General features: G+C 33.8%; 1 protein-coding gene across 9 annotated transcripts in view; it reads right to left on the bottom strand.

Moving 5' to 3' along the window:
• Window positions 1-20,377, bottom strand: part of FARP1 (FERM, ARH/RhoGEF and pleckstrin domain protein 1) — a 144,763-nt gene that overhangs the window by 35,384 nt on the left and 89,002 nt on the right. For all 9 annotated transcript variants that reach the window (XR_015749909.1, XR_015749910.1, XR_015749912.1 and 6 more), the window contains exons 4-13: window positions 19,641-19,683; window positions 18,726-18,804; window positions 16,588-16,685; window positions 14,701-14,815; window positions 14,026-14,173; window positions 13,674-13,769; window positions 12,378-12,541; window positions 10,722-10,790; window positions 9,673-9,748; window positions 7,998-8,238 (exon numbers count right to left, since the gene is read on the bottom strand). Coding sequence is in view for 4 of the 9 variants with exons in the window: in XM_087967300.1 (XP_087823426.1) it covers window positions 7,998-8,238; window positions 9,673-9,748; window positions 10,722-10,790; window positions 12,378-12,541; window positions 13,674-13,769; window positions 14,026-14,173; window positions 14,701-14,815; window positions 16,588-16,685; window positions 18,726-18,804; window positions 19,641-19,683 (1,129 nt within the window). In the remaining 5 variants the exon portion in view is untranslated. The remainder of the gene's footprint in view (window positions 1-7,997; window positions 8,239-9,672; window positions 9,749-10,721; window positions 10,791-12,377; window positions 12,542-13,673; window positions 13,770-14,025; window positions 14,174-14,700; window positions 14,816-16,587; window positions 16,686-18,725; window positions 18,805-19,640; window positions 19,684-20,377) is intronic.

Genomic DNA, 20,377 nt, shown 5'->3' with positions numbered 1-20,377 from the left:
CATTAAGCACTTAACTGGATTAAGTTGATAGGATGGAGACTGTGTAGTAATTGAGCAGTGAAGGCTCAACTTAATGGATGAATCCAAATGTACTTGGATTCCATTCCTAGAGGTTTTACTCAATATTGAGCACTTATCAAAATATCTGGGAATCAAGAAATGGTGAGTAAAATATATTCTAGTCCAAAAGAGAACAAGGTCTGAATGTTTTCTTTTCTAAATATGCATTTCTAACAAAATTAATATTTTGTACCTTGCATGCCAAATAAATGGATTACTTTGTGTTTATCAAAGTGATCATTCATATCAGTATGTTTTCCACTTTGTTTCTAAGAAAAATATTTCAAAGAGAGAAAGTTCCTATATTTAACAACAGTTGGGATTCTTTTTGTTTTGAATAGCTCTTACAAGCACTGTAAAAAAAAACTGATAATGCAAAACATTATTATACTATTATAAACTGAAAGTATGAAAAGCTTGCTATGCTCAGCATATTTTCATGCACAAATATAAAATTTCTATTAAAAACAAATGACATTTTAGTGCCCCCAAGAATCACACCTCAAGTTTAAATTGATATCATGTGCATTATTTTCCCTGTGAGCAATGTTGAGAACTTATTGTTAATACATTATTACATTCATATTTCTGCTGTAAAACTTCGCCACTGTAGTAAAAATGGCACTAATTCCTTTGAGAGGCTGCATATAAATTAACATTTAACCTTTTACTTTACTCACAGGACTGAAGCTGTTTCATTGCTTGATGCCTGTACGAGGCTTTCCCCAAAATCAGATATCCAGAAAAATATAGCAGATAATGGGCAACACATTCCCTAAAAGAATTCTTAGCAAGTGTATGAAAGATTAAGCTTTCCTTTAGACTTCTATACATAATTAAATCATAATATTTCTGAGCATTCCTAGACTATGTTACTACAACTCATATTTATTATTTCAAATTTTGCTTGATATGAATTCAAGAGAGAAATTGAAATGCATTTCACATTCATGTTTATAAATAGCCAATGAAGTAATTTGTTGCCAATCAAAAGCTTATTGGTGCTGTGATCTGAAAATAAGCTGTGTTTTTACGATGCTGCATATCACCATCAGTATTTTCTTTTCTCCAATCAATAATTGAAACTTCTGTTTGAGAAGGTAAAATCATGGTTATACTGATTTAACCATTATGGCTTTGGAAAGCATTAGAAAGAGGTTAAAATAGCAACACACTTGTGCATGCCTAAATTTCATAAACTGCATGTACACAAAGTGTGGTGTTTTAACAACTGGAACAAAGATGCTTTAATTCTACTAAAAAAATCTTTTTAATAGACTTTGTACAAATCTATTAAGTTGAGCTATTTTCAGTTGACAAACAACCAGAACTAAAACTTTTGTTAACTGTTCCAAACAGACATCTTCAAAGATGAATAAAAAGCAGACACATTCAACAAAGTATCTTTTTAAAAAATGCAGATGCAAAATCAGAGCTCAAAGGCTGGCAACCTTGATGGTTCTGATTATAAGCCTGTGGTAAATTCTGAGTGCAGTATTGTTATTATTATTGAATCTCTTCCTAATTCAATCATACAAGGAAGTTGCATGGATGGATAAAAAGGGCCACAGAGTTTAAGAAATCAATATTTGTATTATGCCCCTGAATCAGAATGACATAATATATCTTCCCATGAAGAAAAAGTATCATGTTAGAGGAGGTAGGGAACAGTGCTCATGTTTTCTTTTTACCATCTCAAAAAGAAATTCAGTTTGGGAAAAAATATTACACTGATAAAGGAATAGAATATATTTTTCTGACTTTATTATTATTAATAACAATTGCTGCTCTGGAAATGATGTAGTTATTAGCCACAGGGGAAAAGGGGAAGGAAGAAAAAAAAGCTGGATTCCTAAGCTTAAAAGGGATAACCACGATAATGGTGATGGTGAATGATACTGTGTGTGAATTTGGAAAATCATACTAAGAACACAGACCCCTTACTTGGTTAAGCAATTCAGCCAATAATTTGAGAGCACAATAAGCAAAGGAGTGTTTTAAAGCAAGATACCAGCCAGAAAGAGAGGAAAACCTTTAGTACAAGTAACAGAAAGCAAAATAAATTTAAGATCATGCATATATAGGTGAATAAATAGCTTTGGCTTGACATGCTTACAATCACCAAATTCATACCTAGGTTTCACAGCCAGTAACACCACCTCTTGAATACAAATTTCAGGATAAAGTGATATAAAATAGAATTAAACAGTGGCAAGTACAAAACTGAACAGTAACCACAGCAGTTTAGAGTATAGTAGTTGAACACTTTTGACAGAAAAAAAAAAATGACAGGGCATTGCAAATTTTCTAATAGCAGAATAGGATGCGTGAATTTAAAATAATAAGGTATTGCTCTTTTCTATCTTTATTTTTTCTACCACTGAGAAAAATTGAAAAAAAGATGACCCTTTCTTTAAGTATAAATACAAAAACAAACAAAATAAATACACATTAAACAGGGCTTAATGTAATTATGCACAATAGGATATGGACCCAAACTATAGCTCAGGGCTATTTTTACTGTCTATTTTGGCTTAAACTCTCTCAATATGTCCGTAACTCTGCTTAAAATAAATTGTACATTTAGAATAATTTTTAAATTATTCTTAATGTTTCTTTTACTAAGAAATGAAGGACCAAGTGTTCCACAGAATTAATACATGGTTCCAATATATGCCTGAAGTCACTATTGCCTATCATATTTATTTTCATTTTTGAGTTTTCAAAGCTGGGTCCTTTCACAAACAGCAAAATTTTATAGATGAATTACAGTAAAAAGAAGTCTTTTCATTCTGCATTATTTCTCCCTCTAGGCAAGGGATATTGGGGTGAGTGATAAACAATGCAAAGAACATAAGATATAACATGCTTTTAGTATAAAGATAGAATAGTGCAAAAAAGCTTCTTCCTTACATAGAGGCACATGCTGATAAAACAATGCAAACAGTGAAATAATTAAAAAAAAGTTATAACCTTATTAAACAAATGACAAGAATGAGCATGAAAGTCCCAGCAATTTTTAAACTGATCTTAATGTTAGATTTCGATTTAGAATTTGTAATATGACCAGGAAAGAAATGGATGATAGAAATAAGGCAGTAATTTGTATCTCAGATTTTGTTAGTTGCTCAACAATTTATCAAAAAAAATGGGCAGCCTAAGAAATTCTAATGAGCAAAATCTCTAAGCTGATAGGTGCTTCATATTTTACTTCATGATTCTTTTGAAGCCAAAATCCGTGTTACTCACACTGAAATTTCAGCATTCTTTAACATAATCTGCTAAACTTGCTTTAATTGCTAATGTTCTATGGATGGGAGGGGAAGGGAGGCAGAATTGGGGAAAAGCAGTGCCAGAGAGCTCCTTTGGAAAGAACATTGGCAAATAAATAGATGATAATAAATACTGCAGTAGATATGTAATTTTTTTTTGGCCAAACTCAAAAGAATGATCGTACAGATTTTATTGGCAATAGCCCTATTTTTTTCATATTTTCCTTAAATCCTCCTCTCTATAAGTAACTCAAGGTAGCGAACCTAACTAATACTCCTTCCTTTTCCTATTTTCCCCATAACAACAACCCTGTGGGGTGAGTTGGGTTGAAAATGATTTGCTCAAGGTCACCCAACTGACTTTCATGCCTTAACTGAAACTATAACTCAGTTTCCTGGTTTCTAAGGTGCCTGAACTACTAGACCAAACTGGCTTTTTTCAATTTAAAAAATGTTTTTATTTTATCCTTTATAAAAACTACTATATTCACACATCCCTCTAATAATGATTGATGTCTGAGTAAATTAAAATCTGTGGTACATGGCGAGGATAGACCCTCCAAATAATGAATGTTTTAATCTTTTCTCTACTGTTAAAAGATATGTTTATTACTTTATTACAGAATTTCAATATTTAATCCATCAAAGAGACACAACAAGTATAGACAAGGAAATGGCCATGAGACTCTAATTTTTATATTTTTGAGCCGGTTAGTAATCTGACGAGTGTCTCTTGTTATGGTTCATAATTTTATGCTAGCAATAATGTTTAATGTAATTTTAAAGAAACTTAAATCTGAGAAGACGACTGTTTGCTACAGTCAAGTACTCATGTCTGTTGCGTCCATCAGTTCCACGAGTATTATGCCAAAGATGTCCTGTATATTTATGGCATCATTACAAAATACCAGGCTTTTCATGTATTTTTTCGTTTCCAACTTGCTTACCTAGACACTAGCTGGTATGTCAAAGAACCAAGTTTAAAAAAGGATTAAAAATAATAAATTGATATTAATATACACTCACCCAACCCCAAACCAGCATTTCCTAGAATTAAGAACATCTGAGTAAAAAATATAGATGAATTATTATTATGGTTCGTTGCACAGTTAGCCAGATTTTCAGACTGGACTTGGCATTTTTATCCACCTTACAAGTTCTTCCCAAGGATGTCCTTATCATTATTATTATCTTGCACATTCATCTAAATAACGAAGCGATTTATTTCAATCACAGAAAATGAGCTGTTTAAGTTATATCAGAAGATTCTGTTTTGCATACTGAATATGAAATGTCTATCACATAAAAATATGCATGGCTGGCATTTATATGACTAAATTGGCCTGAACGCTGAATTATACGTAAAATCCCATATATTTCTTAATTGTTCTTACAATATTTGGTAAATGTAACTGCAGCTGCTTATCAACATTCTTAGTCACATAAAATTAATATTAGATATGAGTTTTTCATGGATCTGATTTGCCAGTTCTGATTAAAGTAATCAGAAACTGTAGAATTGTTTTTTTTCCTAAAAAGAAAATTATACACTTGAAAATGCTTGAAGAAATAATAGAAGTAACTAATTGTAATTGTAATCCACCAATGTTTGTCATACAAGATTTTTATTTAGATCTATTTTAAAGCAAAAATTTAGAAAGTTAAAGGCAAGTATTTGACAAACTATTCTCCAATTTGATTCTCTTGACATGAAATAAAATCTTCACTTCCTTTTTTCTAACCACGGAGTGTAGATTTGCCTGTCTATTTTGTGGTTGTCTACTGCCTAAACAAGTATCTGAACTGTATGCCTATAAGGTCAGTACCTATATTAAGCAATTACTAGGGTAGAAAAAGAGAACATATTAATTAAAAGCACAATAAATGTTCCATACACACACACACACACACACACACACACACACACACACACACACACCCCTACTTTCCCAAAGCTGGACAGCATGTGGTACAATTCTTTTTAAAAGCTAATCCTTTGAGATTTTTACAGAAATCTGAAAATTTCAGTTTCCAGCCAGCCTGCATTAACTACAGAGATAATTTTGCTTAAAAGATGTCAACATTTCTTAGGTTGGCTGAAACAGATACAAACTGAAGTCTAACAGAAGATTGGGGGATATTAGAGAAGGCTAATTTAGTGCAAAAGGGCTGCCTCTCCTAAGAGTTAAATCATTACCACATTTCGTATCTACATATTGAGTTCAGTCCAAATATTTATACAGACTTACTCTCACTATTTCTTTTTTGAAGGCATCAGAAATAGTTATCAACATTTCCTGTTGGTGTTCTATAAACCCAGGAAGCCATTAAACCCCTGCTTTAAAAACAATTCTGAAAACTGTGTAGAATCAACTACATGCAGCAAAAATCTGCCAATTCCATTTCTTATTTCCAATGCTTTTCCCTCAGTATTATCCACAATAACACAGTTCATAACAATGCTAAGAGAAGGTAATAAACATTTCATTCTGCCTGGGCATAATTCTTTACATCAAGGAAGCTCCTCTAAATACAAGGATTCATTTAAAATGCTGTTCATGTAATGAACTCCTGAAATACTCTCTTCCTACATTTGTTAAATCATTAAATGTGATAATAATAGTTTATGCCTTGACAAATATGTAAACATGCAAACCATTATGCTGACTAGACATAGGATGGTGATTCTATTTCTTTTCTCCTGAAAAAGTTGAATTACGTATGTGTGTATAAATTATTGCCAATTTTTTAACTCCCATCTGAATCCTGGCTTAATTATTGCCGAGAACTTTGCAGAATTATTTCTGTTGAGATTAATTTTGTAATAAACTTCTAGAAATCAATAATGAGGCTTTTCAAATAATTGCTCCAGAGTTCCATTTTTAAAATCCCAGTTTTTTTTTCTCTTTTCTGTTGTTTAGAAATGTTTAGAATAAAAACCTGACATTTGTAATACTTGAAGCATGTCTGATATATAATGTTGATGGGTAAAAACATTGCATTAGTTCTTGTTAAGAGGCATAATCAAACCTTGTAAAAAGTATTTGTTCAAATATCAAATTTCTTTCATTTTGACTGCAGTATAAAACTTGAAATAGAGGCACTGAATAGTAAGTTCTCCTCAATACGAGAGAAATATATATTTATATAATATTATGCTGTTTCAAAAACAGCAATGGCTGCAGCCCTAAACACATCTACTCAGGGATAAATCCTAATGAAAAAAGTAGTAAGTTATTTATAAATAAGAACCAACATTACTGATCTGCAAATCATCTCTTTCTGCTTAGACTTCATTAAGTGCACCATTTATAGCAATAGAGTCCTTTTCCTTACTGAAAAATCTACTGCCGAGATTATCTTTCAAAAACAAATAAAGAATATGCCACCATTATATTTTATTGTAAACCACTTTAAACTACCATATCAAATTCTTCATCTATCATTTCATTAAGATCATTCTATATTTTAAACGCCAATATGTTTTTTTCTTTGATAATCAAATAACAACATGATATCCTCTATATAACTTGGACAATTCCCAGTCAAAGTTCATACTCGTAGTTAGTCTCTTATTGAGACAGAATATATTTGTAACTGCCAAGCTGTGGAGAGCTACTCCAATAGTGACTTGACTGGATATTCTTTAGCTTCTTCTAAGAAAGACTGTCCAAGAATCTCAACAACTGAAGACATGAGCACCCTCTTCGACATCTTCAGATTCTCCACTTAACTGAAGGCTGCTAGAGGGATACTTATTCCTGGACCCTGGAGATGAATTTAGGACTATGGGATTGCTAAACACAAGAGGCCGTGTGAAAGAATTAACCATTTCTGAATCAGAGTCACTAGACTCGGTTCCACTGCTCGTAGATCCTTCCATCATTTGTACACTAGGCATACGATCCATCATGCCCCTAGTATACAAGGATTGCATGATGGGACTTCGCTTTGATGGCGCATTTGCTGGCATACCATTTGCCGTATTTTTGCCTTCTAAAGGGACCATTTTAACCATTTGCCTTTTACAAAACCTCTCTGCTATATATTCTTGACTTGGAGTTGAAGATCCTTGGCTCAAAATAAATGGATCTGTTTCAGATTTGTTAAAAGCATTCTGAAACCTTTGCAACTGTGGTCTTTGCAAAACTGGGGAAAACCTGGTATAATTATGGTAGCTAAAAGTATGTCCATCATTATTTTTCCTCTTTGCCCTACATTCTTCAGAGATTTGAGTACCTGGACTACCAATACTCTTGAGGGGACTTGATCTTTTGCTGCTCGAATGCAAGGGAGTAGCCAGTGGACTACGGATATCTGGGCCATTAAACATTTCTTCAACCAGTGTACTATGAAGTGGGAATCTGAGATTCTCACCAAGTGAGAAGGACATATTACCAGAGCTGTTATCAATGCAGTCTTCCACGACCTTATAGAATGCCTTTATAGGGGAAGTAGAAGATTCCTTGTACCTATTTTTATTATGATTGTCACCTCTACAATCAACATGGACTCCACTGGTCAAATCACCCTCATAATTGTCATTTGTTTGGGAATGTGACTGACTCATTTGCCCTCTGAGGAGATCATACTCGCTATCTACATCACTGCAGTCAATAAAAGGTATTGATGTGCTACTGCCATGAGTAGCTCGAGATGCAGGACCTGTGCTTGGCTGCTGCGTCTGAGATCTGCTGAGTTGTGATCTGTCCTTTACGACCTCCTCTTCCTCCTCCATTGTTGCCATTGTAGTACCATCTATCCCCTGGCCTTCCTTAGGGCTTTTTTTCAGGGAAGGAGTTGCGTGTGGTCCACCATCTTCCACTGAAATATTTAATTCCTTTCCCTGTTGGCAGCTTTGCACAACCAGGGAATCAGCACCATCTCCATATGTAAAACTACAACTCTGGAAAGAGAAAGGAAGAAATGTGATACAGAAGACAATAAATTATCATCAATCTTTATAGCAACTGTTTTACGAATTCAATATAAATAGGGCTCTATTCAGTATAAGAAACTCTTTATTTTCAGCTGCCCTCCATTAAAACCACCTTTAATATTACAATAGCTTAGTCCTTTCCCTAAAACAAAACAGCTTTAACTCTTATGAAATTATATCAGAATATGTAGATTAAATACACCTCAATCATGTAATTTACTACTACTACAATATGAAGCTATAGCAAAATTTGCTCTTAAAAAAACAAGCAAGAAATTATAGTAGATAAGAATATAAAAAGCAATTAGCAATGATGGCTTTATATTAATTCAGAGCAGAAGCAACAGGTCTCACTGTAGCATGAATGGGTTAATGCAATCTCACACCTGTCTGGTTTGTGGGCTTTAGGAGTAAGCTTTAGATCAAGCAAGGACCAAACCAAAAAACAAATGAGAAGATTGAACATTGACAGAAAATTCAAGTGCAGCAAATGACTCAATCCATCCTAGTTCAAATTAAACCCTTCCATGAAGCTACTAAAGGTAATACCATAACAAAATAATAACAATAATAACAATAATAATAATAACAACAACAATAACAATAATAATAATAATAATAATGTAACAAAAAAACCTGCTTCCATAAAATTGCATGGCATAGAAAGGAATGAAATGGGAGTAGGAGAAGGAAAGGGAAAGGAAGGACATAAAAAGGACAAGATTCAGGGATCATTTGTTCTGTTTTAAAATGTGAGTGACTCTTGAGCTCACACTCCTATTTTTTGCCTTGGTCGCAGTGACTTAAGAAGAGCTGAAGACAGAAGAGTAAAAAATAAATGTGTGTTTCACTTACAGTATCTCATTATTGTTGCTTAGCCTCTGAGCAATGACACATCCTCTTATAAGATTGAATACTGTCGCCTTTGTTTAACTTGTCATCATTGCTTATTCTTGATGCTTTTATTATCTCTTTGATCTGTTCTTTCCCCAACATCCATTTCCAATCATTTACATTATTTTGTATACAATGTTTCAACTGTATTTATTTAGACCTCCTTTGTTTACACATTTCTCCAAGATTGATTTTGGTCAACTTCCTTTGGGAATGTGTCTACATCTCCTCTTGTTCTTTGTCCTTACAAACAATGCCTCACACCCGTTAGACCTCCCAAAAGTTTTGTGTGAATTACAGAGTTTCAATATTTTTATTGATAAAGCTTGATGAAATTAAATCCTTTCTGTCTGCTTGCATTTTCCATTTATTCAGCAGCATTGCAAACCAGAGGTAAGTATACTGTTCCTTCAAGCAATTTGTTTACCCTCCTTAAACAACAGTATACAACAAAGAACAAAACCACTTTTGGATTTTTAGTTAGCAAAAGCATAAAAGATAACTGACTTGTTTTGGCACCACAGAAAGTTGCTCTGTAGATTTTGGAGTCAGACTCCTAACAGAATGGATCTTGCTGTGTTTTCTGTGGAGAGAAAAAGAACCACTGAAGCAGGGACTGTCATGGGTGTTGCCTTGAGCTTTTGGAAGAAAGCTGCACTATGAAATTAATCAACAAAGTTAATTAAAAATTAAACACATTTGCACTCAACTCCTCAATTTCTTTAACTCTTATAGTAATTATGGAAAACAAAAGCCCCAAATAAACATATTCTTTTGGGGTGTATATGTGGGGTAGGTCATTATGGTGACAGATACATATTTCACTGAACATATTACAAAAACTTAAGAAAAGGAGAACTTTGGAGTCCAAAAGCTGACTCAGAATGTAAACCTGTTGCTAAAATCAAGATTTATCTCAACATGTTAGAGGGCTTTGGAAACATATTTGAAAATGACATCCCAAAAACCACTCTACTACTGTCTAACATTTCACCACCACTAGCAAAATTAACATTTTTTTAAAGCAGAAAAATGTTAAACATTATTAACACTATAATCCAAATATTTGTTTTGGAACAACCACATCTGTCATCATAGCTACCTTCTTTGGACAGAAAACCTTTTATGTTCTTAGCACAATTCTCTGCCAGCCAAGTCAGAGGTCTCCCAGCATTATGCTGGCTAAAAGTTTTAGAAGGGGCGATTCTAATAGAAAGATAACATGCAGGAGCTGGCAAGTTGGAACTATTTACTCAAAGAAAGGGGACAAAGAGCAATACAATTAGTTACTGAACAAATGTTCTCAGAGTCAAAATACCACTATTTCTGCTAGAAGAGCAAGTATCTAAGGGCTTCTGGATGGGAAAAATACGCAATGCTGTTTTCCTGCATTCCTGGTTGCTTTTCTTTCAGCAAATATGCAACCAACTTCAATCCCAACTGCCTGTAATTATCATATGGCTATCTAAGAAAATCAGAATCCCTGATACAAGAGAAAGATCTTAAAAGCAAAAGATATATCATCATCATCATCATCATCAAAAAGTATCTCAAACCTCTCAAATTGCACTTTTTTATGTCCTCCTTCTTTAACATAGTCAAGGACTTGCTTCTGAGTACGGCCACTAAAGGGAAGGAAGGAGGGAAACAGAAGTAGAGAAGGAGGGAGAGAAAGAAAGAAACAATGATAAAAAAACTAGAAAATTAATAACTAATACATTATTTTTGTGTTTTTCATTTCTATATGTTCCTATTGCATTTTGTTTTCCTATGGGCAGCAGTTGATATTGGGAAAAGTGCAGTATTCATTGCGGTCATCCCAATTATGGCTCTGAAAGAGCCTCTGTGCTGTTGAGTCAACTACTCTAAAAATAATATTAGAAAGTCTACTGGTTTTACCGTTTTTAAGAGGCTCAAATATTAATTATACTATTCGTACACACTGGCAACAACTGACTGCCTCAATGTTAAATGCAATCCTTTGGCTACATCCTCAGGGAGCTCATAAAATTTCTAAGGAGAAAGAGAAAACAAAAACCAAATATTGCAAAAAAACAACAACACCATATTGAGATTGACAACAGTACTATATGTTATAAATTCCAATAGTTATACAGCGATTTTGTTCTTTACATTTTTGATTCTACAAATTACCACAAGAAAAATCTATTATCACCATGGATTTAATGAGCCAGACATGAGCCCCTGCACATCTACTTCTATCCAGGTGGTGGCAAGGTGGGACAAAGATGGAATGTGAATCATGACATTAGTACAAACATTACAACTTGCATTCTTACATCAAACTTCATTATGTAGGCACATAATTGCAATATTTCTGGGATAACATCATGATGTACTACACATTCTAATGTATAAATCCATTTGTGGGCAAACTAACCCTCAATTTTTGTTTTTATCAAAATACCATGAAAAATGAAATCACCAATGGATAAGCTGACCACATTTTTCTATAGTAGTTTGAGGGTCTGCTTAGTCATGGATAGGCTTACATGCACATGTACATATGTGGAATATACAGCCAATTATGAAAGGAATTATGATATATAGTCATGGATAAACTGAATCCAATTTGGGGGTCCATTTTGGCACTTAAAATTCTGTTTATCCTTGAGTACATACAATATACCTATTTAACAAGCACTTGTTCAGCAGCCATTCAAATTTACAACGTCACTAAACAAGTGATGCTTACAATGGTCCTTGAAGTTCTAGCCATCAGAACTTCCTGGGGTCACATGGCTGTCAGTTGTGATGTTCTTTGCTGATTCCCTACAAGCAAAGTCCACAGGGAAGCAAATGGTGACAATGTGACATCCTCATTTAATCACAGTGTGAGATTTCCTTTATGATGGCAAGTGGAAGCTCTGGAATTGTCATTGCTTAGTGGGACAGTCATGTGACATTGTGTTTTATAAGTGTGTCACAGTGATGGAAATTACAGTCCCAACTGCCATTATCTGGATGTGTTTTCATTTTGACTCTGGAAAAACTCTGAAATACTTTGTGAATCTGGTAACCTGTAGCTCTCCTAGTAGATTTAAGTCAAATTGGGGAAAAGTTTGTTTGGACCTTAAAATGTAACATAGCAGGCTGTTGGGAAAGAGCATTATATTTGAACTAATCCATTCCCTCTAAAAAGGAATGAACACACTTTTTCATGATTATGATAATAAAAAACAAAATCCTACCTGAACCTAAAAGATGAACCTCTGGTAAAAAGAACAGGTTTAGGTTTGGGTTTGGGTTCCTCAAACAGCCTGAAGAAAGCATGGTGTTCTACACAAATTTTCCAAAAAGCCTTGCACAAATCCCGATTAGCCATTAGAAATTCCAGTGTGTCTTGGAAGTTACTCTAAAAAATAATAAAACTAGGTTTAGTATTGGAAAAAGAAAAGGAATAAAAAGAGACTGTACACAGCAAAAAGAGATAATTTTTGTTCATTTGTTTTGAAGTAAGCATTTTCCCTTTGGCTATCTGGTTTACTTAAAGATAAAACATATTCTGTCTGCAATGAAGATGAAAACCTTTATCATTATATATTACGAGACTGATTCTTTGAATCTATGCTTGTTTTCCTCCTAAGTGTAGATAGCATCCAGACAAATCCAAGTGAAATAATATATTATTCCTGTTATTCTTTTGGGTGAAAAGCAGAATGGACCTTTGAAGTTTGAATGGACCTGTGAAGTTTGTGCAAAGCCCAACAATATTAATGTGACCATTTCCATTTCTTTAAAGCAATGCCTCGTAAGTTTAATTATTGGCTAAAGTCATCTTTCCCTGATGCAGTTTTGCAGAGGTGTGTTAACATTACTCCTACATTTTTTTTGGTCAATTCTAAATTTGTTCTTCCTCAACCTCTTTTGTTAGGTTCTCCCAAAATCCCAGCAACAATCAAGGGTTATTTTGGATTGATATGCTTGGCCTTGTGTTTATGTAAGTGTGTTGTGTATTTCATTTATGGCAATCTTTTTAAAGACTGGCGCCTGGCTTTATTTTGTTCGTGTTCTTTTCTTTCATTTTAAAGCCATGCATGCTTCTTGGGAGAAAGACAAGGAATATTCCTGTTGGGTGCCTGAATTACTTTTGTATTGTCATGTAGCTAATGTATTTCTGCAGTTTGCTTTGTTGTGAGTTTGCATGTGCTAGGTTTCTTCCACCTGTGAAATGGGTATTCTATTATCCTTTATGAGAAAAAAAAAATACAATATCAGATTGTTATTTCTGCCTTGTGCTCGAGAATGAACTGAACATGGGCATAATAAGTGCTGCCAGGGTGAATGAAGTAGGAGTTGGAAGGCAGAAAGTTGATATGGAAAATGGTGCCTTTTTAAGTTACTCTTGTGTGGTACTTTTGTGGTCTGGAGAGAAACACGGAGCACAGAAATATGCCAGGAACAAATGAGGACTTGATTTAAGTAAGTAATGAAAAATATCTTAAAATACTAACATTTCAAGAGGGTCTGCCCTTCCAGAAACTTACATTTACATCTGGGCGTAGTTTAATAAGAAAACGCTTCCTCTTAAAACTGAGTTTCCGAACTTTAGACCAGTTGAATGCATTTATCTTCGTGTAACCCTAATTGTGATACATAATGAAAGAAAATAAGGTATTTGCTAGTCAGTTTGCATTACTGCTGCAGATCAAACAAAAAACAAACAAAAGTCCCCTTGTACTGTAGATGGATTTTGTTTAACCATACCCAATTAACAAAGACTTATATTCCTTCTACCACAAATTTTATCAGTGATTTGTGATCTGGAGGAATAGTCACAACAATCCCAACCTTTGCTATTTCAATTTGGATTAACTACTATTAGAATCACTTACACACCTGAAACACCAGAATGCCTGTATGAGCCACTCCTAGGTTGATCTTGGTTCCTTCTCTATCCTTAGCTGGATGCAACCGGATTCCATACATTTCCAAACGACGGGCAATTTCAAGCAACTGGAAATCGGATTCTGCTGGTGTCTGACCACTGAAGGAGTTATAATGCATTTCACAAGGTAGAAAGTAGTTCTGAAGAACCTGCCTTTCCCCAAAAATACTGTTTCCTCCTCAACATGCTCTGTTATTCATTGTAAGATAGAATTGAAAACTCTGGAGGGACTTTATAAGTCTTGACTTTATAAGTCATATTGCCTAGCACAATATCCAGTAGAATATACTATTTAACAGAGCTGAGAGTTTCATATACAAGAGTAATAAATCAGAAGTATAATCACCTTTTCTTCCCATTCCTCTGCAAAGTAATCTAATGCTTCTTCCAAATTTGGAAGATACTAATCGCTTACTTTAAAAAAAGGTTCTTCATCGATAATGCAAATATTTTGTATTAATCTCCCTATTCAATCTATTACCATATCCACTTCTCTCCACCACCCATTCATCTTTTTCAGAGATACATTTTAATTAAAATAAAAACTATACTTGATATATTTCCTACTGTATCAAGCCTGTTATTGGCATTCCAACATTATTTAATAGTAATGCTTAAGTACTTACATATGATTATGATGAAATTCCATTATTTTGTCTTCTAAAGCTTCTTGTTGAGGTATATATTTGTTTTTTGCTAAATGTTCATGATCATTGGTGTCATCAAAATCCCCAATTTCAGCTAAAGGGAAAAAAATACTCAATGGATAAAAATCTAGATTTGGAGAGGAGACTTCAACTGGAAAGTATAAATCATCCGATTCTATAAACATTAGCACTATATTGTAGTTAGTTCAATAGGAAGTCCCTCCAGAGTTTTCAATTTTCATTCTCAAGATAGCACAATGTATTTTTCATGTGAACCTAAAATACTGGGCAATTGCAGCTATAGTGAAATTAGGGGATAAAAAAAATCTACACCTATTGGTACTTGTTTCAAATGGACACTGACACACACATACATCATAACCACCAGCCCCAAGTCCTTCTAATTCTTTACAACATTTAGAGTTTCAGTAGATATCAGCAGATATCATTAAGGCACATCTTAAGACTTTCATTTGAAACTCTTAATACAAATACTAGCTATCTGTGGTTAACCTGTTTTTTCTTAGACATTTGGCTTGATCCAATGTAGGCTAACAAGTACTATAAAGAGAAATCCTTTGGGAAACTCACACCATTATGGACTGGTATGCTTACACACAATAGAGAAATTTAAATAGACAATGTTTTCTACATAAAGAAGAATATCATTAGATCAGAAGTTTATGGAAATCATGTGCTGTCAGATATTTAAATCATCTTCATTCATTGACAAAATTATCAAAAGTATATAGGATTTTTAAAGAATAGTACCGTGTTATGTACTTGAGAAATATCATTTTAATTTGCATACTTAACTAAATGTGATAGCAGACAGGTATAATAGATAAAATCTTCTTGCCAACAAGAACCATTTTTGAAAGCCAATTCAGTTGCTAATGTCATTCTAAAAAGCATGATTACTTTTTATAATGTCTTGATATTTCAGGTCTCTTAGATGAGTAGACCAACATTGTTCTTTGTCCTTCATATTTTCAATGAAAAAAGTGAAACTGAAGAATCACTGGTTCTTTTGTAGGGGCACTTTGATTCCCAGCACCTCATGTAGCTTATTTTTCACTTTTTTCATTAATCCTAATATAATTGATCTCCAAACTTTCAAAATTGCTATTCTCAGAAAAGGAGGATGAATCTCCATGTGTCAATTCAAAGCTGTTCATGGACTGGGATATGGAGATAGAAGACTTGAAAAATAGAATAACAAATTTTTTTCTTCAGCATTTCATTTGATGTCATCTATTGACATGGGCTTCAATAAAATTACATATATATATATATATACAACAGCTGTGCTGACTCTATTTGTAGCAGCCATCTGATCTACATTCAGACACTGGAATTAATCTAAAACTCTATTTTCTAGTACAACTGAGATTTTTGCTAGAACACAGAAATGTTTTTTATATGATTATTTTCAATACCTCCTGTTTGCGCACATCTAAATGCAAAGCAGCTAATCTTTCTGGCCAGAGAAAGGAATGAAACAACATTTTTTTTCCAAAATATAAGTGAGCTCCCATAAGAAAAAACTGGGATTTGGCTAAGGGAGTAATACATCCCGCCATTGTTATTTCACATTCTATTTTTCCCACTTTTAGAGCTTTAGCCCTTAGTGTTATGGGGATAAAGTCAGTGACTTTAGAATGTCAACAAATGTACCCCTGATTGTAAACAAGGAAACAGCTCATTAGAAATATTGCATAATATTTGAGATACAAGAATACAAGAAAGTAAAAAATAAACTTCTGGGAACAGCTTTATTTTCAGCTTTCTAATCTATAGAAAAATATTATCTAACATTATGCTGTTCAAAATGCAGAAGTTAAAAAATGAAAGAACTTTACTTACACTGTACAATGTGTGATATTAAGAGAGCAGCACTAGTGTCATTACAGGTCAGTCTTCCTTGTGCTAAATCCTGTTTAACTTGCAATGCAAATAAGTACCTGCAAGGGCACATAAAAAAGAAAATATTACTGACACTTTTATGGAGGGTTCGTAAAGTCAAAATGTTTACATATCCCTGGCTAGAAAGTTTACTTGAGATGAACAACCTGCCCATACATTAAGGTTATCAAGTGGGGTCTTTCTCTGAGAACCTGATACATTATTTACATATAAGGTGTGCCTATACATTTTTTGTTCTAGCACCTTGGAATACCTTCTTTATGGAAGTCTCACCGCTGACACTATTAGAATATTTTGTGTAAACTTTTTCAATGTTTCCATTTCTAAATAGTTATTTTTATGTTATTTGTATTTCCAAATGTGTATATTGTTCAAATGTCACTAATTTATCCTTACAAGAACTGTAACTACAATCAAAACATTGTTGCACAACAAATATCACAAAATGTTTTTACAAATTATGAGCACCATAGATTATTATTTTCACTATTGTGACCATCAATTCAGCCCTATTAGAAGAGGGAAAAATACCACCAAATACTTCAGTCAATGATGAAGTACAAGTTGCCCTTCTTTATCATGGAAAAAAACCCTGCCTTTTCATTATTATTAGAGAACACCATTTGACTTTGTAATTTCTTTAAAAGATGTCACAAGATCCAAAGATTCAGCAAGGAATATTGGCAACTTCAAATTTCAACTAATAAATGCTCTGTCCTACACATTGGCAATAAAAATCAGAACACTAAATACAAGTTGGACAGAAACCATCTCATAGATGACCCTCACTCTGTCAAGGACCGAGGAGTACTCATCTCAAATGATCTAAGCCCCAGAACTCACTGTAACAGCATTGCCAAAAAGGCATTAAGAGTTTTGTGAAGCTTCTTCTCCGGTAACATTGAATTGCTAACTAGGGCATACAAAACCTTTGCGAGACCAATTCTTGGCTCATCTGCCTGGAACCCACACTGTATATCAGACATTAACAAGATTGAGCGGGTTCAGAGGTATTACTCAAGAAGAGTACTCCACTCCTCTACTCACAAAAGAATTCCCTATGCCCCCGGCTCAAAATTTGGGCCTGGAGAATCTGGAACTGCACTGCCTGCAATCCAAACTAAGCATAGTACACAAAATTATCTGCTACAATGTCTTGCCTGTCAACGACTTCTTCAGCTTCAACCGCAAACAATCGATATAAACTCAAAGTAAACCACTTCAAACTTGATTGCAGAAAATATTACTTCAGCAAGAGAGTGGTCAATACCTGGAATGCTCTACCCAACCCCGTTGTTACAGCCTCAACCCCTCACAGCTTCAACCTCAAATTGTCTACCGTGGACTTCACCCCATTCTTAAGAGGTCCTTAAAGGGAACATGCATAAGTGCACCAGCGTACCTACCGTCCCTGTCTTACTGTCCTCATTTACCTGTATTTACTTCCTTTGTTCATGTTTATGTTCATACCTACACTTGTTATCTTGTACATGTTTGACAAACAAATAAATGTCTCAATACAATCACTCAGTTGCTTTGAGAGGAATAGGAAATCAGCCTGCCATTTCTCAAGCTCTGCTGGTTTTTCTATGCAGTGAGTGAGAGAAGGGACAGACATTATTCAGCAGAAGTTTACTTAAAATGTGGGAAATTAGGCGTAGGGGAAGAGAAGGGAAAAAAATCAGTGGGGATAAAATCCTCAATAAATGTATATACGTAAGAGCAGTCTCAGATGCCAATGACAAATCTAGCATGCTGGGTAACAGCAATATAAAATAAATAATTATGGATTAAGAGATGGAATTATAATATTAGTAAGTGCTGACTATTCATTTTAAAGTGTGAAGATATTGGGATATGGAAATATAAATCAGCTCCATTCTCACTTAAAAAATAAATCTGAACAGAACAATAGAACAAGTTAAACCAAATTTTAGATCAGACATTCGAAAGCCTGGAATCCTTTCAAATAAACTCCTGACCTCACCTTAATATGGTTTATTTTAAAATTTGGTATGAATATTTCCAATTCTTGTTGTCTTGATGAAGAGGAATTTAAAACGGATGCTTACACCAACCTTGTTAATTCTTCTTGCAGCTGAGCATGATCAGGTGGGAAGAATTTTACCACAAATTTTAGAATGACATGCTTAGGTCCTAAGAGACAAAATACGGGACAACAATGACAAAAGTCATCAATTTATTGTTTATTTATATCACATGCAAATATTTCATTCATAGTATGACTTAAGAAGTGACTGAACAATGTAAACTATGTACTATTAATAAAAAGTTAAGGAATACAAAATCAAATATAATATTGACTAAATCAAACTAAGTATCAGAGCAAAAGAAATGTAGTCACTCTTAATAGAATCTTTCTTGAAAAATTTTTTTTGAAGGGCAAACCAATTTATATGAAATAATCTTGCAAATACTAATCTCTGATTTTTGAGACTTTTTTCTCCTATAATCTACATAGAGAAAAAAAAATTCTCTGCTCAAAAAATGAAGTTTCTTACTTAGTTCTTGAACTAAACATTTAAGTGATTAAAAGGAAAATGTAACAATTAACAAACTTGTTTATTTACTGAGTTAGTCAGGACTGCTTAGTGAAGATATTACTCGGGGTAAACCTCACACCTAAGTTTATATGCTGTAATAGCAGGCAGAAAGACAGAAGGTGAAGTGCAATAAATACATAGTATTCAAAAATAACATTTTTTTCTGTCCTAAAACAAATAAATGCTGGTCTTCACTGACACTTTCTATCCTAACCATCTGCTAAGAGGATAGTTGCATCTACTCTTCTTTATTTGGCAGATTTATTATAGCTCCAATATTCTCCAACGTTCAAATAAGGCCTCTGCATATAAAATTCAATTAGATACATTATTTTGTCTATACATTTAATTGAAGTAAAATCAGGAAAGGTTAAGTATCATCTGAAACTGGGTCTATATTTGCACCAAAATAAAACTGTCAACACATACTTTTGATTTGTTTTATGATAGGTTTCAAAAGATCCAGCCAAATCTGGGGAAAAAGAAAAGATATAATCACTGATGCAGCTAAAACAAGAAACAAGAGCTCCACAGTTTAATTTCTAACCCAATCATTCCTAGATTGCATCATTTTACCAGATCTGTATAAATTTGGATGATCAATCGATACTGCATCTGGCAATCATCCTAATTTTTTCAGGGTAGATTTCATAGCCCTATTTTAAGATGAAGGTGAAGACAGCTAATTTCACTGGACAGAGTGCAACCAGGACAGGAGACACAAATCTGGATTACAAACTCCAGGAGCAATCATACACATAGTAGGATATAAACTGTATTAAACTGAATTTTCAGAGGAAAAAACATATCAACAATAGTGATATCTTGCCAAAACCGACACCAAAATAATTATAGCACAATCTTTTCTCCACACAAGTACTAAAATTAAATAAAGAGAACCTGATTAAACAAATGAGTCAAAAACATTATATTTGTTTACTTATTGAGGAAAATGATCCAAAGCTGCATATTGGTGTGAGATAGAATAATGAGAAACTTTGCTTTTAGTAACTGTGCCCCACTCAGTCAGCAATAACTCCAACTAAAAGTTTCTGAAAATACTTGATTAGTCCTTCATTGATTTGGAGGAATTTTAGTCTAGCTTTAACTCCGGAATATTGGTGGGTTTCCTTGCATGAATTACCGGCCTCAGATCCTTCAACAAT

The sequence above is a fragment of the Notechis scutatus genome, chromosome 5 (assembly GCF_049901735.1).
Source record: "Notechis scutatus isolate UNSWTSFEM ecotype Mainland chromosome 5, rNotScu1.2, whole genome shotgun sequence".
NCBI classification, from domain to species: Eukaryota; Metazoa; Chordata; class Lepidosauria; order Squamata; family Elapidae; genus Notechis; species Notechis scutatus.
This window is presented reverse-complemented; position numbering and strand designations above follow the sequence as displayed.